The sequence below is a fragment of the Durio zibethinus genome, chromosome 13 (genome assembly GCF_047325235.1).
Source record: "Durio zibethinus cultivar Kanyao isolate XHJ-2024 chromosome 13, ASM4732523v1, whole genome shotgun sequence".
In the NCBI taxonomy this organism is placed as follows: Eukaryota; Viridiplantae; Streptophyta; class Magnoliopsida; order Malvales; family Malvaceae; genus Durio; species Durio zibethinus.
Window position 1 is genome coordinate 20424223 of NC_143174.1, and position 19806 is coordinate 20444028.

Genomic DNA, 19806 nt, shown 5'->3' on the forward strand with positions numbered 1-19806 from the left:
TCTTTCAAACAGTAGGTAACAAGAAGGCAAGTATATCCTAGTTATTAACTTCTAGTTAGCTTCAACGCTATCATCTTTGCAGTTCGATCAATAGTGGCGTACTGTTCATAGTTTGAATGCGAACCGTTCTCATTACCTTTTTTTTTTTTTTTTTTTTTTAATTGGAATTTTATGCCTATGCTTTAAACTGGTCCACGTTGTAGTAGATATTGATTTGATCAATAGACTTCATTAGCTTACTCGGGTTTTTAGATGTAGAGATCACTGATGAGGGAAAAGAGAAACAGATGGAAGCATTGAAAATTGAAATGCATAATGGTCCTGAACTTGGTGAACAAAATGCCAAAGGGAGTAGTAGAAAAAAATGTTTGAGTGGTCTGAGAAACATAGAAATGAATAAAAAAAAAAAAAAAGTCATAAAGCTACTCTTAAGGGCTGCTTTGGAAGCATGGAGGGAGTGCGGTTGGAAGTTGAAAAAGAATAGAAGGGACAATATTGGTACCAAGCTTAGATTAGCAATGATTTCAATATTTCAAGTCATGGGAGAGGCAAGAGGAAGCTTGATGATGGCAAGACTCGGAGCATGGGGAAAGGGGCCAAAATCAAGAAGTCTGTCAGATTAGATACTAACTGTAAATCTGGATAGGATGGTAAACCATTTAGAATGAAGAATGACTGGGGTAATAATAGAATTATTTCTTAAGATCCAGTAGGTGTTGTAATTCAGAATGTTGAGTGTGAAAGCGGATTTCGCTGTGTAATAAAATCACTGAAAAGAAGAAAAGGAAAAAAAAATGTCCAGGTGGAGGAAACAGAACAGCAGTGATTATGATAAGCATATAATCAAACAAGATGCAGCAGGTTAGAGAAGTAGCAATAATGTATTGGAGAGTTTGCAGTATGCAAGCCATTCGGGCTGCTGAAGTACTGGTTTTTTTTCTTTCTTTTCATGCATCTTTTCAATTCATTATTTTTAAAACCGTTCAAAGTGGAACCTGAGGTCTTGTCCATGTTGGTATTTTTGTTTTTGTGCCTGGCATATTGAATGGAAATTACCATGATTTTATGGATGGGAAAGCCGACCAATTGTTTTTGAAGCACTAAGTTGAGATCGCACCAAAGTTACAAATTGGAAAAAGAAAACAGAATCAATTATATGTAACAGGGAAGGAACGATTGACCTAACTGACCCTGCTCACCCGTCACGTCTGAAATCACTTCTGGACCTAATTTAAGCACAAAGGGTGCAATTTCACCCAATAATTTAACCTCCCTAACGAGTGCCATGATGGTGAGATGAAAATAAGCCGAAATGGCAATTCCAAGTTCTCTTAATAGGAAACCAACCACAAAAATAGATGGGGCCCATTCAAGATTTTCACCAGTAAGCAGAAGTTAATTCTTTCCCCTTGTTTCTGAAACTTACGAACATTCTCTTATCCATTCAACACATACGCAAAAGTTTCATACAATCATATATACAGATCTTCTTTCTTGGTAGAATCATATACACACGCTTGCATATGAAGCGTATTTACTTAAGCAGTCTTGTACAGAGTTGCTCTTCAGCAAATACAGATCTTCTTTCTTGGTAGAATCATATACACACGCTTGCATATGAAGCGTATTTACTTAAGCAGTCTTGTACAGAGTTGCTCTTCAGCAATTTTTGACAGAAGCAATCACACGAACAGTTATCAAAATGCAGCGTTTGGAAAAGCAGTATATAGGAAAACACATTGTGGAATACTACATGATCCAAGTTTTGGCCTTTAATATTTGCAAATTCTGGTATATTTATGCACTGAACCCTTCCTGAAGAGAGCTCCAATGACCAGAAGGAATGCTGATACAAGTTTGTGCTGATGCCTCGGCCATCTGTTTTGTATGAATTCCAGCATTACAAATGTTTGCAAGCAAACGCATGTGTTTCATCCCATACTGGGCTAGTGATCCACAGCGTGTCTCAAAAGTTCTCACCTGTGTGGATGAACAGAGCAGATCGTCTTCTTAAGTAGAAAGGAAAAACAAAGCAACCAAAAAGTGGTTGAGAATCAAGAATTTACCATTCTCTTAAGGCATTTTGGGTCATCAACAAAAGGTTGCCCAGCTGGTTGAACAGTGTTTAGAACTTCCGGGCCTCTTTCAATTCCAAATAAGAGCTTGCCAACGAGTTTCATACTGTGGTCTATATGCATTCTATGAGACATGGCTTCAACGAACTGCTTTCGGGCTTCAACCTTCCTAACAGAGCCATCAGGTGCCTTTCGATACTGCAAAGTAGGTTGGAAGAAAGTGAGATGGGCTCTAAAACTAACAAAGTGACTGCTTTCAAATGTGTGGAACAAGTGTTCATATCTTACATTCATTCGCAATGAGAGCATTTTAAAGAAAGAGAAACGTATATTGACAGCATTCGTTCCTTTCAAATTCTACAAAAGCATCAGCTCTAGATATGCTCCATTAAAAATCTCCCTTATACACCTTCTAGAGTTTCATCAATCTTGCATTTTACTTCAAAAAGGTATTTACACAAATATAACTACGGCTCTTGCCGTTCTACACCTGGCAAGATTTTACAATGTCGATCTAACTATTCAATTACAAATCCAAGAAGTCACATTCTTTGCACTATCAATATTCCATTTACACTACTAATTGAAGTCCCTCCCTGCAGCTCTAGGTATTACAAGAAATAGAGTAAGGAAATGCTTCCAGAAATACCAAAAAACACACTATCTCATTTAACACGCAAATTCAATGAATTTTTAGAAAAGTTTCAACAACTCCCAATTACAGATTCTAATTTAGTCACATCAACCTTCAGGAAGAGACTGCTAAATTCCAAATGTCAAATTAAATGTCCATTTCCGAATGTTTCATATATGTATTGATGCCTCATTATATTTAAAAAAAAAAAGAAGATTGGAACAAGCAATTCTTGTGTTTAACAGATAATTCAAAAGACATAAGACACAAACCTTATCCCAAAAATGGACAAGATCAGCATCATGCTGGTTAACAGCTTTTGTAGGTGACTGCAAGGAGTTCTTACAAACAAAGGTGAATTTATCATTTGCAGGATTTGCACCCAAGTATGCAAAGAGATTGTCCTTGCTAAGCTCTATATCACCATATTGCATGACATGAGAGCCATATGCAGAATTGCCATTGATAGTCCTCCTTTTCACCTGCAAAAGCCAGAAAAATGAATCTCAACAGCAAAACTAGAATTTTTTTGAACAAGATAACACTGAATAAATGAGTCATTGACACTTAAATTTGATGTTGAAGGAATTTAGACCTCCCATTTTCTGGATATAGTTTCATATTTCTTATATCTAAACAGTAATAAATAACTACTATAGGCAGAACGAAATTGAAGTCTTCTTTTTTTTTTTTTTTTGGAGAAAAGAAAAGAAAGAGTTCATGCAAATACACTTTTAAAAAACCTTACAAGTTCATATTGCTGGTGCAAAGTCTCTGTCCGCAAATTATGCATGTCACAGCTCAACATAAACAGAATGTTAAAATTCACACCAAAAGATGTAGTTCAACAAAAATAAAACAAAAGATGATTCCCCAGATTTAAAAAATCTGCTAATTTAGTCCAGATCATATTTAAAAGAATGAAATTTGCATGTATATCACCCACTTTGCCTCTGACTTTTTCTATTTGTCTACTAATTCTTAAACTCAACAAGGAGAACCCGTGAAATCAACTGAAGACGTTAATTCATATACAACTTTCAGAAATCTGGAGGAAACGGATCTAGGCAATCAGCTTCAACTTCGAAATAATTGCAGATTCATTGTTTCCAATGGTAAATGAAAAGGACTAATACGACGAACATGCTTGAATCCTTACCTGTCTTCCATCCAAGAAACACTGTACAAGTCTCCCAAAGGTTTCATACTCTGGAGGAGGACTTGGGTACTCTCCAGGACAATAGGTTCCCCAGCTACTCTCTTCTGCATTTGATGCTGCGGTTGCATTGATATTCAAACCCTCAGGAAGAAGAACTCAAAGATACTTCCTGACTCACAAGCTTCAAGATAGAATACCTACAAAGTTACATATGTAGACAAGAAATTAAAATGGCACTAAGTGATGGATAATGCATCCTGAAATCGACAGTTATTAAATCAACAATTTACCAAGCTTTTATAGGTCCCTGAAGCATGCTTTTCTTTAAAAACGTCAATCAGGTCATCAGCATAAAGATTAGGAAAGGTGGGCATCCCTGGATTAACACAAAATGAATAGTATTAAGTTTCAAGCTGAAAAATATACTAGGTTTAATTATTAATTATAAGATAAAAATGCTAGGGTTAAGCTGAAAGCCATAAGAAAGTAACTGCTAATGAGATACTACTAACCAAGCACTCCAGGACCCCATGGTCAATGTAGTATATGAAGATATGATCATTGGGGCCACTATCCACAAACTTCCCGCCACCCAGGTGAAAGCAGATTTATTTCCAAGGATAGCAGCGAAAAAGTTGTTAATAGTAACATTTTCTCCAGTATAATACTGCACAAAAACACCAATTAGGCAAAGGTGAGAATCAGAAGTAATACAATTAACAATTTAAAAAAAAAAAATCAAAGTAATCAGGGAAAAGAACAGACCTTTGGAACTCCCTTATAAACATCACTGCCGTGAGGACTGTTAATGATGATTCCAGGCCTGGGGTTTTCTTCATTGAAAGCGATATCATCGTACATGAAGACAATGATATTTTCCTCTTTCAGACCACCCTTTCTTAGAAGTCGACAAGCATGACAAGCATCAGCCTGAAACAAATATAATTATCTTTAACCAAAAATACGACCCATCAATCAACAATCAACCAATAATTCAGCATCAAATCCAAAAAATTAAGAAAAGAACTTTTAACTTTGTTAACAAATTGGGTTCTTTTGAAGTGGAGTGGACAATAAAAACAGATCATAAATATTTCAAAAATCATGTCAAAGAGAAAAAAGTTTAAATTTGAGGAAGAATTTATGACCTGATGCCTGTAATTCCGATAGCCATTAGATCCAGCAATCAGGACCGCCCATCCGGCGCCCTCAACTTCATCATCGTCGCTCTGATGGAAGAACCTAAAAGTTTCCGACGTTAACCGAAGGACATCTCCGTAGGCATCACTACCGGCGGAGACGATTCCAGCCACCAATAACAGGAGAAGAATCACTCCGGCCTCGAGACGGATCATGATTTGGCCACGCGTTGATCAATTAGAACTAGAAAAGAAACTGACTCGCCGGTAAGATATATGGCATAAATTTAGATATAGTGATAGTACGTGGCGGCCTCAGAGCTACTTTATTTTAGAATTTTTTTTAATGGAATGTGTGATTGCACCTGTGACTGTTGACTTTGGGACCCGTTTATAGTTGACGGTTTTGATGAACAAATTGGGTAGAGGCCTAGTTGTTTTTTTTTTCAAAGGTTAATTCTTTTATTAGTAAAATTCATATCTCCAATAATTATAAATTTTTTTCCTTTAATCCTCCTTAGGCATCGCCTCGTTGGTAAAAAAAACTCTCATTTTTCTTGCTCAAAATCAAAGGATTAAAGCTCTTTTGAGAAATTGGTTTCCTTTTATTTGTCGGGATTGGTGGAATCTGTTTCCTTTCCTTATCTAGAAATGGATAATTTTTTGAAATTTTGTTGATTTAATTGATTAAAATTTATTTATTTTATAAAAAAAATTTTAAATTTGAATCTTGTTAATAATTATTTATTAAAATTATCTTAAATACATAATTTATAATTATTTATTTTAAATTATTAAATATAATAATTAAATTTATTTACTTCAATTTTTTTTATATTTTTTAAAATCATTAATTAACGCCAACGTAAACTAAAAATTTTTATCTTACTCGTATTCTCATAGATAAAACATTTCATATAACTATTATATTTATATTATATTTTATATAAAAATAATATATTATAATTTTTATTAATATAAAAATATAAAATGTAATTTTTATTTTATTAAATTTATTTATAATTATTTTAAAATTTTAAATTATATTATTTTTATATTTTTATATTTATATTATTTTAATATTCGTATCGTTCAGGTTGACGCTTGTTTGTATGCTACTTATTTTCTTGCACATGGAGAGGATTGATTTGGACAACCACTCTTGTATTATTAGTGAATGCTAAACTATAGAGTGGGCTGGGGGAAGCCAAATATTTTGTGCAAAAGATTAGAGAGTGATCGTCTCATGATGTTATTTGTTTCGATTATCAAGCGCTGTCATTTTCATGAAACTTTTTATTTATTTATTGCTAAACTAGCAAGTATCAAACATGGGTGAAGTTCAAAGTTGGACAGAGGGGAGTTTCTTTGATAATAATTAAAAAAAAAAAGTTAATTTTCAAGCCCTCGCTTGCATCAAGTTATTTTAGTGATGATATGGGACAAGATCTCTGATACAGCACCATGTAAGATCATGTAAACTGAGTATTACTAGTATTTGTATAGTTTAAAAAGTCCAATTAGCTTCACAAAAAAAAAAAAAAAAAGTCCAATTAGAGCTTTGACAATGTAAAATTGAAATCTCGATTGGTATTTGAAAATTTTAATATTAAAACAATAATTTAATTGCATAAAATATAGGTTTTTAAGTATTACTTATTATTAATATCTTAGGTCATATTTAATGTATAAAATAATAAATAAAATAAAATAATAATTGTTATATCTTATGTTTGATTTGTATTTAAAAAAAGATATAAAATTATAAAAAAAACTGATCATCCATTTTTGATATAAAATAATTTAATCCTCCTAAAGTGAAGATAATTATCTTTAAATCTATAGGATTAAACATATATATATATCTTATTATACCATTAAAAATTATATCAATAATTTAAATTATATGAATTTTAAAAAAAAATAATTTTGATCAATAAATAAATTATTATATCCAAATTCTTACACATATCAAATATAAGATAAGATGACATTATTTAAATTTAATCATATTTATAATGTCATCTTATTCTATTATAATTTTACATACCAAACACATTTTTAAACTCTTATATTAAAAAAAAACTTAAATTTCTTAATTTTAAAAAATATATATAATTAATATTTGATATACCATCAGTATAAATTTTTAATTTCACAAAAAATATTAAAAATATGACACATGTCCCATTTTATTTTTAATTTAGTTTTTTTTTTATTTTTTTAAATATATTTTAAAGATACATGTCATCCTTTAAGCTCCATTTATAAAGATTAAAAACTCCATTATCAAATAATTTCTTGTATATATTTATTACAAGTTAAATTGATTCAATTGCACACTAACAAAATTTTTATCCCATGTTCTACACACACTTAAAAAAATAAAAAAACCAAAATGTAAAAGAGAATTATGGCATGGCCTTATTAGTTCACAAAATCCGCTCATAGCCTTTTCTAACGTATTATTAACTTAGGCTAAATCCAACATTTTCGGACAAAATAAAAGGCCCACTTGTTGAACTTGATAAGCTTGCCACGTTAATGCCCCAAAAAAAATCTATCCAACCCAGCTCAAGTTACCTCCTCTTGAACTCTCTTGCCACAGAAACAGAACCCCCCCTCAAACTCAAAAGACCAGTGCCTGACACCATCACTGAAAGCAAGGCCGACGAACTTCTCATTATCCATTTGAAGGTTTAGATATTTAAAGTTTTCTTTTTTGTTTTCTTGAAATTTTTTATGGAGAAAGGGGAGAGCATACTGGAAGCGAGCTACGAAGAGGACGATTTAGTAGATGGTGAAGATGTTGAGATGCTTGACGTAAAAGAAGGAGAGCTCGCGGATAATAACTCGGAAAGTGATCGGGAAAAAGGTGGCCTTGCAGATGTTAGTGGTGAAAATCAATTCTCCCAAAGTAAAAGTAAAAAGCGCAGAGCAAATAAGAGGAAGAACAAGAGAAAAAGGGGGTGGTTCGGGACCCAAAGCTTTGGATATAAACAGGTAAATTTCCTTAAAATTAATTTTGCTTTGCATCAATAAATAAATAAATAATTTTTTTTGTTTAAGTTTGGTTTTTGAAACTTTGTTACATTTGGAATTTTTCAGGCTTGTGTTAGATACTTGTAGAGACGGTTAAAAGAGAGGAAGTTGTACACCGCTGTGGGATGTTTGGGGGTATCTGCATTGAGTGATCTTCTTAGGGAGGTATTTTCAATTTTATCCTTTTCAAGCTTTTTTTAAAAAAATTTATTTTATTTAATTATCCGCGTGCATAATGTAAAATTCATGCTGGGTTTACTATAAAAAAATTGTTTAATTTATAAATATTGCTAGCAGAAAGTTATTTGTGCGTGAAAGTCGTGTGATATTTGAAAATTATTTAGATTATGGTTTTGTGTCCTTCACAAATTCTGTATTATAGATAAGTTGATATAGCTGTGTTTAGTATTGCCTGTTCTAGGATGCTTCGACAAGCTTGCTTGAGATTGGTTCATGTCACATTGACCAGTTGGGATAAATGTTTTTTTTTTTTTTTTTTCCAAAAATAAACGGATATCCAATCTGTTTATGTTATATTTGAATAATTATAAACGAATAATTAATAAATTTAGATAAAAAATTTACCATCTGTGATAGATTCAGAACGAATATAAATAAATTTTCTTTAATATCTAATATTCAAATTTGTTAAAATTTTTTCATTGATATCAATGAAATATACGAATATCTGAATCCGTTAACTGTTTAACTTGTGCAAAATATGTAAAATTTCATGTTATTAGAAAGATTCAATCCTTAGACGCATATCCAACTATGTTACTTTTAAAAGGTGTACCAAATGAACTAATTTCAAAACTTATTATAATTTCTACAAAATTATACTTGTATCTTTGTTTGAACATACACGCTGACATATGATATTTTAGTATAATATGCAAATATTCACATGGTAATATATACATAAATAAATATATATTTTTAATAATTATCTTTAGTAGACTATTTTATCATTTAATTTTAACAATGATTTTGAACAATTAATTGAGGGGTTACTATTATAATATAACACATTTATTTTAGATAATATTTATAAATATAATGATAAAAAATTTTATAATTTATTCTATAATCTATGTCAAATGATAAAGTATTATGACAATTCAAGGTAATGTTCAATATTATAACTATTGGTTAAGTTAATCTAAATAACATGTTGACGGATTGCAAATTTAAAATTAAAAATAGTATATTTATTTTAGATCTTTTATGTACTTTATATATTTATTTAAAATATTTTATATACTTTATTTTATAAAATAAATTATTATGATAAGATATACATATCAATGAGTTATTTTATATATTTTATTCTATATCACTTGATAATGGATTATACATTATAAATAAATATATAGGAGGTTAATAAAATTTACAATAATGCAATCAAAATTCAAAACCTACTAGAATGTGTTTATTGTCTAGACATGTATAATTAGACTTGACAATTCGTATTGTCATGTTTGATACATGTAATGATATGAATTATTAAAATACGAACATGACATGAATTATAAAATGTGTTTAAATTTTAAATACGAACATTATATATTTAATATACGTATTATATGCTACACGACATGATTAATACGTGTAAAATTAATTCATTTAAACATGACATGAATGAACACGAATAATACATATATACATAAATAGACACAACTAACACGGATATACACAAATAGATAAGACTAATATGAATATATACAATAATACGACTAAAATAATAAATGACTATAAACTATCCATCATTTACAACTTAATAAATTTTATATATTAATAATATTAAAAAGTACTAACATATTAAAAAAATAAAAAATTTTACTACTTATTTAATATGTATTTAATATTGTAAACCCTCGATTTTATCCGGATTATAAAAATGAGCCTCAATCTAAATTGAGTAGATATTGGGACCAAAATCCATGTCAGCTGGGCTTAAAGCCCAAATCTTACCTCTGGCCCAAAATCCAGATAAAGGCTCAAGCTTTTAATAATAATAATAATAATAGTAATAATAATAATATAAAAATTAATTAATTAAAAAAAGAAAAAAACCCTGTGACTATGGTGTCGTGCACGGTACCAAGTCATCTTGGTAGCCACCTTACCGTTGCCCGCACTCTCTTTTCCCTTTCGACCCTGACAGATAGGGTCAACCCTTTAAAAAAATTGGTTTAAGCCAAAATGGGAAAAAAAAATACGCAGAAACTGGCAAACACTACCACCCTAATGACGTGAAGGCCCCTGATCATGCCTTGAACCCCCTAAAAATCCCAAAAATCTTGGGATTTTATCTCCTTTCCTTATTTTATAAATTTAGAGCTTAAGCACAACAAAAAAAAAAAAAAGGAAAAGTGGAGAAGCTTTGCAAAAAAAAAAAAAAAAAACAAAAAAACAAAAAAACAAGAAAAAAACCTCTATAAAAAAAAAACCCAAAAAAAAAACCCACTTCCCCTTAAACAGGAAACCAACGCTAGAAATTACAAACCACAAAAAAAAAAAAGCTAAACAAACCAGAAAATCAAGAATCAAACAAAAAAAAAAAGCTTTTGGTTGATGTCTTAAGGTGTAGATCTAGGATTTTGGACAGAGATTTTCAAGAAATAAGGCACATGATAGTATAGAGGAGGTTGAGAGGAATCTTTTGATTTTTTTATGGAGTTTTTAGAGCATCGGCACTATGACAGCGATAAGGGAACATGTGGTGACTGACTGCTTTTTGGGTTTTGGCTTGTCGGCAGGAAGGCTTTATGTTTTTTTTTTATAGTTTTTTTTTTTTTGAAAAAAGAATGAAATGATTTAAAAGAAAGTTGGGCTTTTATAGCTGAAAAGAAAAAAAAAAAAAGAACCAAAACGATGTTGTTTTGGGGAAGGGAGGACCGACGTGAATCCAAGATCCGACTTGAGACATGGGTGACCCAACTTGGCGAAAGGACCAGCTTTGACTAGTGTGACCAAATCGATATTGAACCAGCTTGAATCACTCTAGATTGCTGAACCACTCGCAAATCATTCTAGATTGTTGATCGATATAGTTCAAGTATTTTTTTTTATTTTTTAATATTATTAGTATTATTATCATTTATGCATGATTAAATTTTTAAATTTGAGAGAATAAATATTTATTTTTTTAATAATAATAAAAAAAAGTGAAAACAAAAAAAATAAGTGAAGATAAGCAATGAATAATAAAGTTTAAATTTGTGATAATTTTGTTAAAAATTAAAATAAACTTTGTAAAATAATATAATAAATAACACCTAAAGAAAATAATACTAACAATAATAAAAAACGAAAATGGTTTATAAACTTTTGATATTTTTAAATTTGGAAAATAAGAAAAGTAACCAAAAATAAATAAAAATAATGAAAAAATATAAGAAAGAAAATTTTTATCTGAGGATAAGATTCTAAGATATTTTTAATAGTAATGCCTATGAAATATCTAGATGAGAAAATTTTTTTCAATACTATCAACGTATTGAAGTATTTATAAAAATTTTCAATGCAATAAAATTTTTTTTTATTAAATAAAATGAAAATTAACTAAAAAATTATTAAATAAAATAAAAATTAATTAAAATAAGAAATATATATATAAATAATGAAAAAGAAAATTTTTGCCTAATGATGATATTTTAAGATATTCCGAGTAGTAATACCTTAAAAATCTCTAAATGAGAAAATTTTTTAAAAAATATTATCAATATATTAGAGTATTTATAAAAAATTTTAATATGATACAATTTTTTTCTTTTCTTCAAATAATAATAATAATAATAATAATAATAATAATAATAATAAAACAACCAATAAAATAAAAAATATGCGTATCAATATATTGTCATTGCATGTATGATATTATTTTTATGAAAAAATAAATATGAGCCTCCAAAGATAAGATTCTACAACAATTTGAGTAGTAATTTCTAAGAAATTCTTAGATGAAAAAAATTCTTTCAATGTTACAAACGTATTAAAACATTTTAATAGTTTTTTCGATAACAAGTTTCTAATTTATTTTTCTTAAATAAACCAGATTAATCTTTTTTAAAAAAAAAAATTTAAAAAAGAAAAAAAGGGTGAAGTAACAAAAGTGGGAATAAAAATAGTCAAGGGAATTATTTTTAAATACCAAAATTAAGACTTTTTTGTGAAAATTAAAAGATAACGCATAATTAATTGGTACCATTTTTTTTAACAAATGTTATAAGGGTGTTAATTTTTTTTCATACGTAACTGACTACAGAATCCAAACTGTGTTTGCAAACCAAAAAAATTATCTTTTTAATAAATTTTAATTAATTTTAAGATTTTAGTAAAAGAGTAAAGTTTTAATAGGTGGTTAATTACATCTAGTTGAAAAAGATTGATAGCGACTCTATTTGTTTTTAAATTTGTATAGCAATCCCAAAATCATTATGATAGCTTGGTGACTTTGCTGGAGACACTATTTTTTTTAGAGTTAGGCCATAAATTAGTTATGAGCTATCCTTAATCTTGATTTAATGATCTTAATCGATATTTAACATTAACTCCCTTGATTTTGAATTTGTTTTAAAAAAAAAGAAGAAAACTAAAAAATGAAAACAAAGACAATAATGATGATAATAATAATGAATAAGAGAAAATCATTTGCATCTCCTTTTAATTATTTTTTTACGTATACTATTCTTAATAAATTATAGGGCTTTTATGTTAATTTCCCTCTTACACATGATAACATTTTACATATTATACATGAGCTCTATACCTTAGCTCTATTCCTTATAAGAAGAAGTAAAGTACCTATACTCTCATGAGATGATAACCTCTGTAACAGCAATTGAAATACTTTCACTTAAATTGAACTATTTTTGTTCGTTGCCTGTAGTGGGTAAGGATCGAAATGCCTTACTAATCCAACATGGACGACAGTGAGGAACAATTTGAGAATTGTTAGACAGATGTCAATCCAAACTAAGCATATAATACTCCATAGGAAACCAACCGTAGGTAAAGCCTCGCCAACTTGGTTGTAGTAGGCACCAAAGTTTGGGGCAAATAGAGAACATTTCATAAGAATTCAAAAACGTACAGAACAAAAAATCGTGTGTTTGAAACAAACCAAAACAAAATTAAAGGAAAAAATAAAAAAATAAAAAAAAAACAAAAAAGGAATTTTTGTTACAAAACAAAATTCACAAAAAAGAAGCATTTTTTAGAACACAATAATAACAAGGGACTAGCAAAAAAAGCTATTATTTTGTTTGGTTATGTAGCACCTCAAATGCTTATGACTAAAGGAAAATTAGTTTTTTTTTTTCTTTCTATTCTCTAATCACATTTTTGTACTAACTCAATTTTGTTCTTTTTTTTCTCTCTTGCATAAAACATAACATACAATTTTTCATTGAGATATTTGCTCTAAGACACTTTTCTTTCAAGAATCTCTTTTCATAGATATCGTAGAACTACAGATTTGCTTATCTTCTATAAGTATCACATGTGAGTCATATAATGATGTGCATATTTGGTCAAAAGAAGCTCAGTAAAAGAATGAAAATTATTTGCCTACCAATTATGTGTCAGAGTTGCCTGACAAAGTGCATTTGGATCTCACACAAAATAATCTAAAAGATTTGCCTGTCATTGGGGATCAATTAAGTGAAAAGAGAAATAAAAGTTTAGTGAAAAGTATGGGTAGATTACATCCTTTATTTCGGTGGTGATTGAAGAATAGTTAATTCGAATGGCTATATAGTTTTGGGATCCATCCTACAAATATTTCACTTTTAACTAAGAGAATTTGATGCCAACCATTAAGGAATATTCGATTTTGCTCGGGATAAAACTACAATGTTCAGACAAAGTGTTAACTCAAAAGTCAAAATCGGGTTACCATAAAAAGTTGGCGAAGCTTATGAGGGTTAAGGTTGAAACTATAGATTCTTTTGTGATACCTAAGGGTGAACATCTCGATATTCGTAAAGATTTTCTTCGTAATTTTATTCAAGGACATTTAGATAATGATCAAATGATGGTTATCTTTACTTTGGCAATATATGGCATGGTGATTTTCTCGAAGATTTTAGGCTATATTGAGATAATTGTGGTAAATTTTTTTGAGCAAATTGAAACCTAAGCAATCAATCTTCACTGGCAATCTTAGCTAAAACCATAAGGTTGTTGAATTTCTGTCAACGAAAAGAGAAAAGTTACTTCATAGTATATGCATCATTGTTATATGTATAGATAAGAAGTCACTTTAAATGTGGAAATAGTGCATTTTCAAAGTAATATCTTCGAAACAAGACACCGATTGAAAAATTTTGTAAAAGTCAATGGCCAACTTTAAAGACAAAAAAAAAAAAATAGATTACATTCTTTCAAGGACTTACTTGGGATGAAATAGATTGGATGACATCGTGGATGCCTCGCATGCCTATACTATATCGAGAAGGAAATGAGCCGTGGATACCATTATTGGGATTATGGGGCGTGGTGAGCTATGCCCCATTAATGGTGCTAAGGTAATTTAGCACAAAATAGTTTGTTTTTGCTACTCACGGCCTTACTTAAGTAGAGTTCAATTATATGGACTCCTATGCACCAAAAATATCGAAACACTTAGTCCAAGTATGAAAGAAGACATGAAGGTTGAGACTAGGTCCTCTCCTTGACAAGGTCACCCTCGATTACTAGATTTAGAGGGTAAAATTACATAGAGATGTGGTATTTCCTCTTAATGATGGCTCGAGTCAATCAACTAACCTTTGGGTAGGACCACAGTTGTTAGAATTTAAACTTTGTTAGAAAGGAATTACAAGTTGAAAATGAGGAAATAAGAAGAGAAATTTTGAAATTTCGTGAGAAAATGGGACAATTGAGATACAAAAAAAAAATACGAGGAAGTAGGTTAGAAAAAGGTCATGAAAGAAAGTGATATGGCTAATAATGATTAGAAAAAGTTGCACTAAGAAAACAAGAAATTATGAATCTAAATCAAGATCGAAAAAATAATCAAATCTTACCTTAGTCGACAACGTGAGATAGATAAACTTTGAGAAAAATGAATCATTAGAAAGGCAAAGCTCAAGAAAAGTAAAAAGAGGCTATCAGAATTTTCCAAGAGCATCAAAATTGGGAAGAATTTCTCTCAACCATTTTAGTAAGGTTGGTGGAATGTCAAAAGGAAAAACGAGAGGTTGCAAGTCAAGCTCGAAAAGGAGAAAAGAAAGCATATCAAAATGCTAAATGAAAAAGAATTATTTTGCCAAGTGATCTAAAGGTTAGAGTATCAGTCAACAATTATGGATAAATGGTTGATAAGGGAAAGGGATTGGAGCTTCACATATGACTTGGAAATAGATGCCTGCATGAAATGGAAAACGAAAAACTTGGGTAAGCAATAGTACATCGAGTATTTAACTAGCTTAGTTTGCAAGACAATAAAGAAGGCAGGAGAAATGGTTGAAAGATGGAAGCGTTAAGGTGAGAAGTCAATCTTATTGGAAAATATGGTCAACGCCTAGTGAACTTTCTAGATGAAGCTAAGGATCATTATGAGTAAGTTAAATATTTTTATGGATACAATGCTAGGATGATAAGCCTCATGTAAACAAAGTTGTTTAAAGTTAATGAAAAAATTTTAGTGTTGAAATTTGTTAAAATGTAAATACTTCTCACTTTCATTCTTTTTTCATGTGCACCATCTTTGTTTTAATAATTATAGATACCTTATTTTATCCGAGATTTTCATCAATGGAAAGCTCGATACAAACTCAATTGTAAAATTTTATTTATTTTTAATATTTTGTGATTTAGTTCTAGTCTAATTTCATAATTATTTGGTTAATATTTTTAGAAGGTCGAATTTAATAGGAAGAACGGAGTGGCAATGATAGGGTTAGAGTGAGATTCATCTTGTGAAAGATAAATTTTAATTTTTTTTTTATAAGGCAAGAGGAATTACGAATGATTTAAAATTCTCCTAAGTTTAGTCCTATAAATTCAGCACTGTGACGAAAAGAAAAACACACAGTAAAAATCACAAGAACAGAGAAAAACCAGTCAGCCCTTGCCTATAGACAATGGTTTAACCCTTTCCACCATAGTCCACTGCCTCGACTGAAATCAATAACCCCTAGAGGCCAGAGCATCCGACGACCACCGCTTACCATCCCACGGCCATCCAGTCATCTCCATCAGAACACCACCACATCATCTTGCTGCCTTTATTAGTATCCTATTGCCAAACCGATCCCATCACCACCCCTACCTCAATTGAAATCACTTAACCACAGCTCCAAATTCAACTCCATCACTATCCCATTACCAATCATAACTCACGCTTACCATAGACTCAATCAAACAGACACGGCTTGAAGCCATGAACCTTGCACACAGAAAATAAATCCAATCCTCAAGAAACAGACACGGGGAAAACATAGAAAAAAAGAGCTTCTTGGACATTGGTTTGAGGGTGAGAGTGAAAAAAAAAAGGGAAAAACTGATTTAATATGGCCGTCTAAACTCCGAGTCGAATGTTACTCATCGATGATGAGTGGAGAGAGCCTGTTCTCAAGAAGTGAATTCCAATTATCAATCCTGTAACTGAACAGATTATCAATGATGTTCTAGAAGCTACAGTTGAAGATGTAGAGCTTGCGGTGGTCGCTGCTCGGAAAGCTCTTTCTAAAAACAAAGACAAAGAGGGTGCTTTCTTGTAACTGGGTCTCTTATTAAACATCGAGTCGAGGAAGTCCTAGATCTCGATTTCTCGAGTTTCAGAAGCAATGGTGAAGTCGAGGTATTCGCGCTTTCGGCTCGAAAATCGTCACCGTCAACCATGTTTCTTACTATGCTGATCATGTTCACCTTTCTGATTTTGATTCTTTTGGCTCTCGAAATCTTTTTAATTCCTAGCAGTAACTCTGAAAATTCGCATAAACCCAACGATTTGAGTTCGATTATGCATAACATCGTCCACAAAAGTGATCATGGTGATGATGATGAAGGGAGATGAGAGCATTGGGTTGAAGTCATCTCCTAGGAGCCTAGAGCTTTTATCTATCATAATTTCTTATCTAATGAGGAATGTAATTACTTAATTGATCTTGTCAAGCCTCATATGGAAAAGTCAACTGTTGTTGATAGTGAAACTCTCAAGAGTAAAGATAATAGGGTACGTACAAGTTCTGGAACATTTCTGGCTAGAGGATGTGATAAGATTATTAAGAACATTGAGAAAAATATTACAGATTTTAGCTTTATACCAGTAGATCACGGGGGAAGGACTTCAAATTCTCCACTATGAAGTGGGCCAAAAATATGAGCCCCATTATGACTACTTCATGGATGAGTTCAATACTAAGAATGGGGGCCAACGTATAGCTACAGTGCTAATGTACCTCTCAGATGTTGAAAAAGGGGGACAGACAGTGTTTCCTACAGGGAAGGGTAATATTAGTGCTGTTCCCTAGTTGAATGAATTATCCGAAGTAGAAAGAAGGAATTTGGTTTTTTATAGGACCTAAAATGATTTCGTTTTGACATTTAAGAAGATTTAGGATCCGCGCGTTTTACTATTAGACGACTTGACCCAATCATTTGACCCGTTTTAACCTGTTTCCTTGCATTTTGCCTTAATCGATGCTGAGCTGAGTTGAGCTGTGTCAAAAGTTTTTTTTTTTTTGTCCATTTAGTTTTATTATTTATTTATTGATTATTATTTGTTCTCTTTATTTATTTATTGAATAAATTAAAATAAGCTATTTATTTAATTAAATATCCTTTAATTATCAATTTTTCTTAAAAATAAAAATTTTAAAAAATATATATTTTTGAGGAAAAGTTAAAAGTATCAATTTTTCTTGAAAATCAAATTTAAAAAAGATATTTTCCTTGAAAATAAAATTTATAAAATAAAAATTTCTAAAAGCATTTTAGGAAAAAGTTGAAAATATCAATTTTTTTTAAATTAAAATTTCAGATAAAAATTTTGAGGAAAAGTTGAAAGTATCAATTTTTCTCGAAATTAAAATTTCAAAAGAAAAAATTTTGAGGAAAAGTTGGAAGTACCAATTTTTCTTTAAAATAAAAATTATCAAGAAAAGTATTTTAAGAAAAAGTTGAAATTATCAATTTTTCTTGTATAAAAGCAATGGGTTTTTTTATGAGAAAAAAAGGATTTATATTAAAAGTTGAATCATTATTCCTTTTTCTTATTTTCGATTTTTCTCTTTTTTTTTGAAAATTTTTTTTATGTTAAATAATCCAACGATGGAGTCTTTGAAAGTAGAACAGTAGTTTTCTTGCATATTCTTGAGGTGAGAGAATTTTTTTAATTTTTTGTCAAAAGTATTAGAGTCAATTGAGAATAATTTTTAATAATTAATTACTTGATAAATTTTTTTAGGCTTAATGGATAACACAAAATCAAGCTGGTATCATCATTCGATAGGTATTGTGAGGGTGCTATAACCTTTCTCATACGTAATCGTACCCCTGAATCCTACTCTGGTTAATAGACCTGAACCTATTCTTTTAGGGTCCCTTAAGCTTAGGTGTTCTTTGGAAGGATAGATTCTTTAGATGATCAATTGCACATAGTAAAAAAGATTGGTGGCGACTCTTCAAGTCAATATCTAGCGATAGATCCCTAGATCTAGACATTATGACAAAATCATTAATTTTTAAAAAATAATAAAAAATAAAAAGTAAAAAATAGAATAAAAATAATAAGTTAGACCCAAAATTTTCAATACACAAAATTTTAATTTTTTCAAAAAAAATTATGGTAATAAAAGTTCAAGGATAGATCAGTCGATAAAGTTTTCGAATCAACTTGTCCATTATTCATATAACACTCGATTGCAAGCAAAAGCCATGGAAAAAGAACAAAACAACCAAATGGAAAAGATTGAGAAAACACAGTAAGAGATAAAAGAACAGTTGGTTGTAATGTTGGCCATAATAGCTAAGATGGACAAAGGGAAAAAATGGTGAGAGAGGATAGTCCTCAAGAAAGGCACCCGTAACAAGAGGATGATGATCTCCCATATCCCTTAGGTTTTACTTTACATTAAGCCCAAACTTCACATGGAGTGCAATCATAACTTGCATCTTTTATGGAAGGATATCCATTCGCCTACACTACTATGCCAACAACATAAGGACCTACCCAATTTCAAAAGCACACCACTGCGGCAGTAGAAATGAAATCATCAAATCCAATCCGTGTTCTTGATCTAGACGACCCAAAAGAATAGGAAAAACTTAAAACAAGACCTTTAAATGTGAGGGAATACCCAAAATCTTTACATAAAATGAGCCACATAGAAGAATGGCTATGAGCCATTGAGGGAATGGACATTTACGGCTTGATGGAAGCGATTGGATTATGCTTGGTGTCGGATGTAGTTATCCCACCTAAATTCAAAGTCTTCAAAATTTGAAAAGTATAACAAGATTAAGTGTCTGATAACCCATATTATCATGTACTGTAGAAAGATAGCTACTCACACTCATAATAAAAAATTCTTAATGCATATATTTCAAGATAACTTCACAGGATTGACTACCAAATGGTATATGCAACTGGACATAAATTGCTTTCATTTATAGAAAAAGTTGGTTAGGGCTTTCATCACCCACTATAGGCACATTATAGATATGGCTCTAGATTGTTTATCCTTATAAAGTATGGAAAAAAAGTCATTAAAAGCTTCAAAGAGTATACGTAGAGATGGAGAG

The 19806-nt window shown here is 30.6% G+C and overlaps 1 protein-coding gene and 3 pseudogenes across 5 annotated transcripts; 2 read left to right on the forward strand and 2 right to left on the reverse strand.

Annotated features, from left to right (window-relative positions):
- Positions 1-1409: 1409 nt before the first annotated feature.
- LOC149515405 (vacuolar-processing enzyme-like) lies at positions 1410-4000 on the reverse strand. Of its 3 annotated transcripts, none has more exons than XM_089741998.1 (4): positions 3869-4000; positions 2982-3191; positions 2067-2273; positions 1410-1980 (listed from the first exon to the last, which is right to left on the reverse strand). In XM_089741998.1, exons 2-4 carry the CDS (start codon positions 3141-3143, stop codon positions 1798-1800), a joined length of 552 nt encoding a protein of 183 aa, XP_089598124.1. In that variant the 5' UTR covers positions 3144-3191; positions 3869-4000; the 3' UTR covers positions 1410-1797. The 3 variants fall into 3 exon arrangements, with proteins under 3 accessions (XP_089598124.1, XP_089598123.1, XP_089598125.1); XM_089741997.1 differs by lacking the exon at positions 3869-4000 and adding an exon at positions 3458-3854; XM_089741999.1 differs by lacking the exon at positions 3869-4000.
- LOC111302970 (vacuolar-processing enzyme-like) lies at positions 3697-5539 on the reverse strand (annotated as a pseudogene). The gene is made up of 6 exons (XR_016326832.1): positions 5017-5539; positions 4634-4798; positions 4381-4535; positions 4159-4244; positions 3869-4065; positions 3697-3757 (listed from the first exon to the last, which is right to left on the reverse strand). The product of XR_016326832.1 is annotated as a vacuolar-processing enzyme-like (transcript).
- A 2069-nt stretch (positions 5540-7608) lies between these two features.
- On the forward strand, positions 7609-8469 carry LOC149515406 (uncharacterized; annotated as a pseudogene). The gene is made up of 2 exons (XR_016326880.1): positions 7609-8010; positions 8116-8469. The product of XR_016326880.1 is annotated as an uncharacterized LOC149515406 (transcript).
- A 3938-nt stretch (positions 8470-12407) lies between these two features.
- LOC149515407 (putative prolyl 4-hydroxylase 10 pseudogene) lies at positions 12408-17729 on the forward strand (annotated as a pseudogene).
- Positions 17730-19806: the final 2077 nt, after the last annotated feature.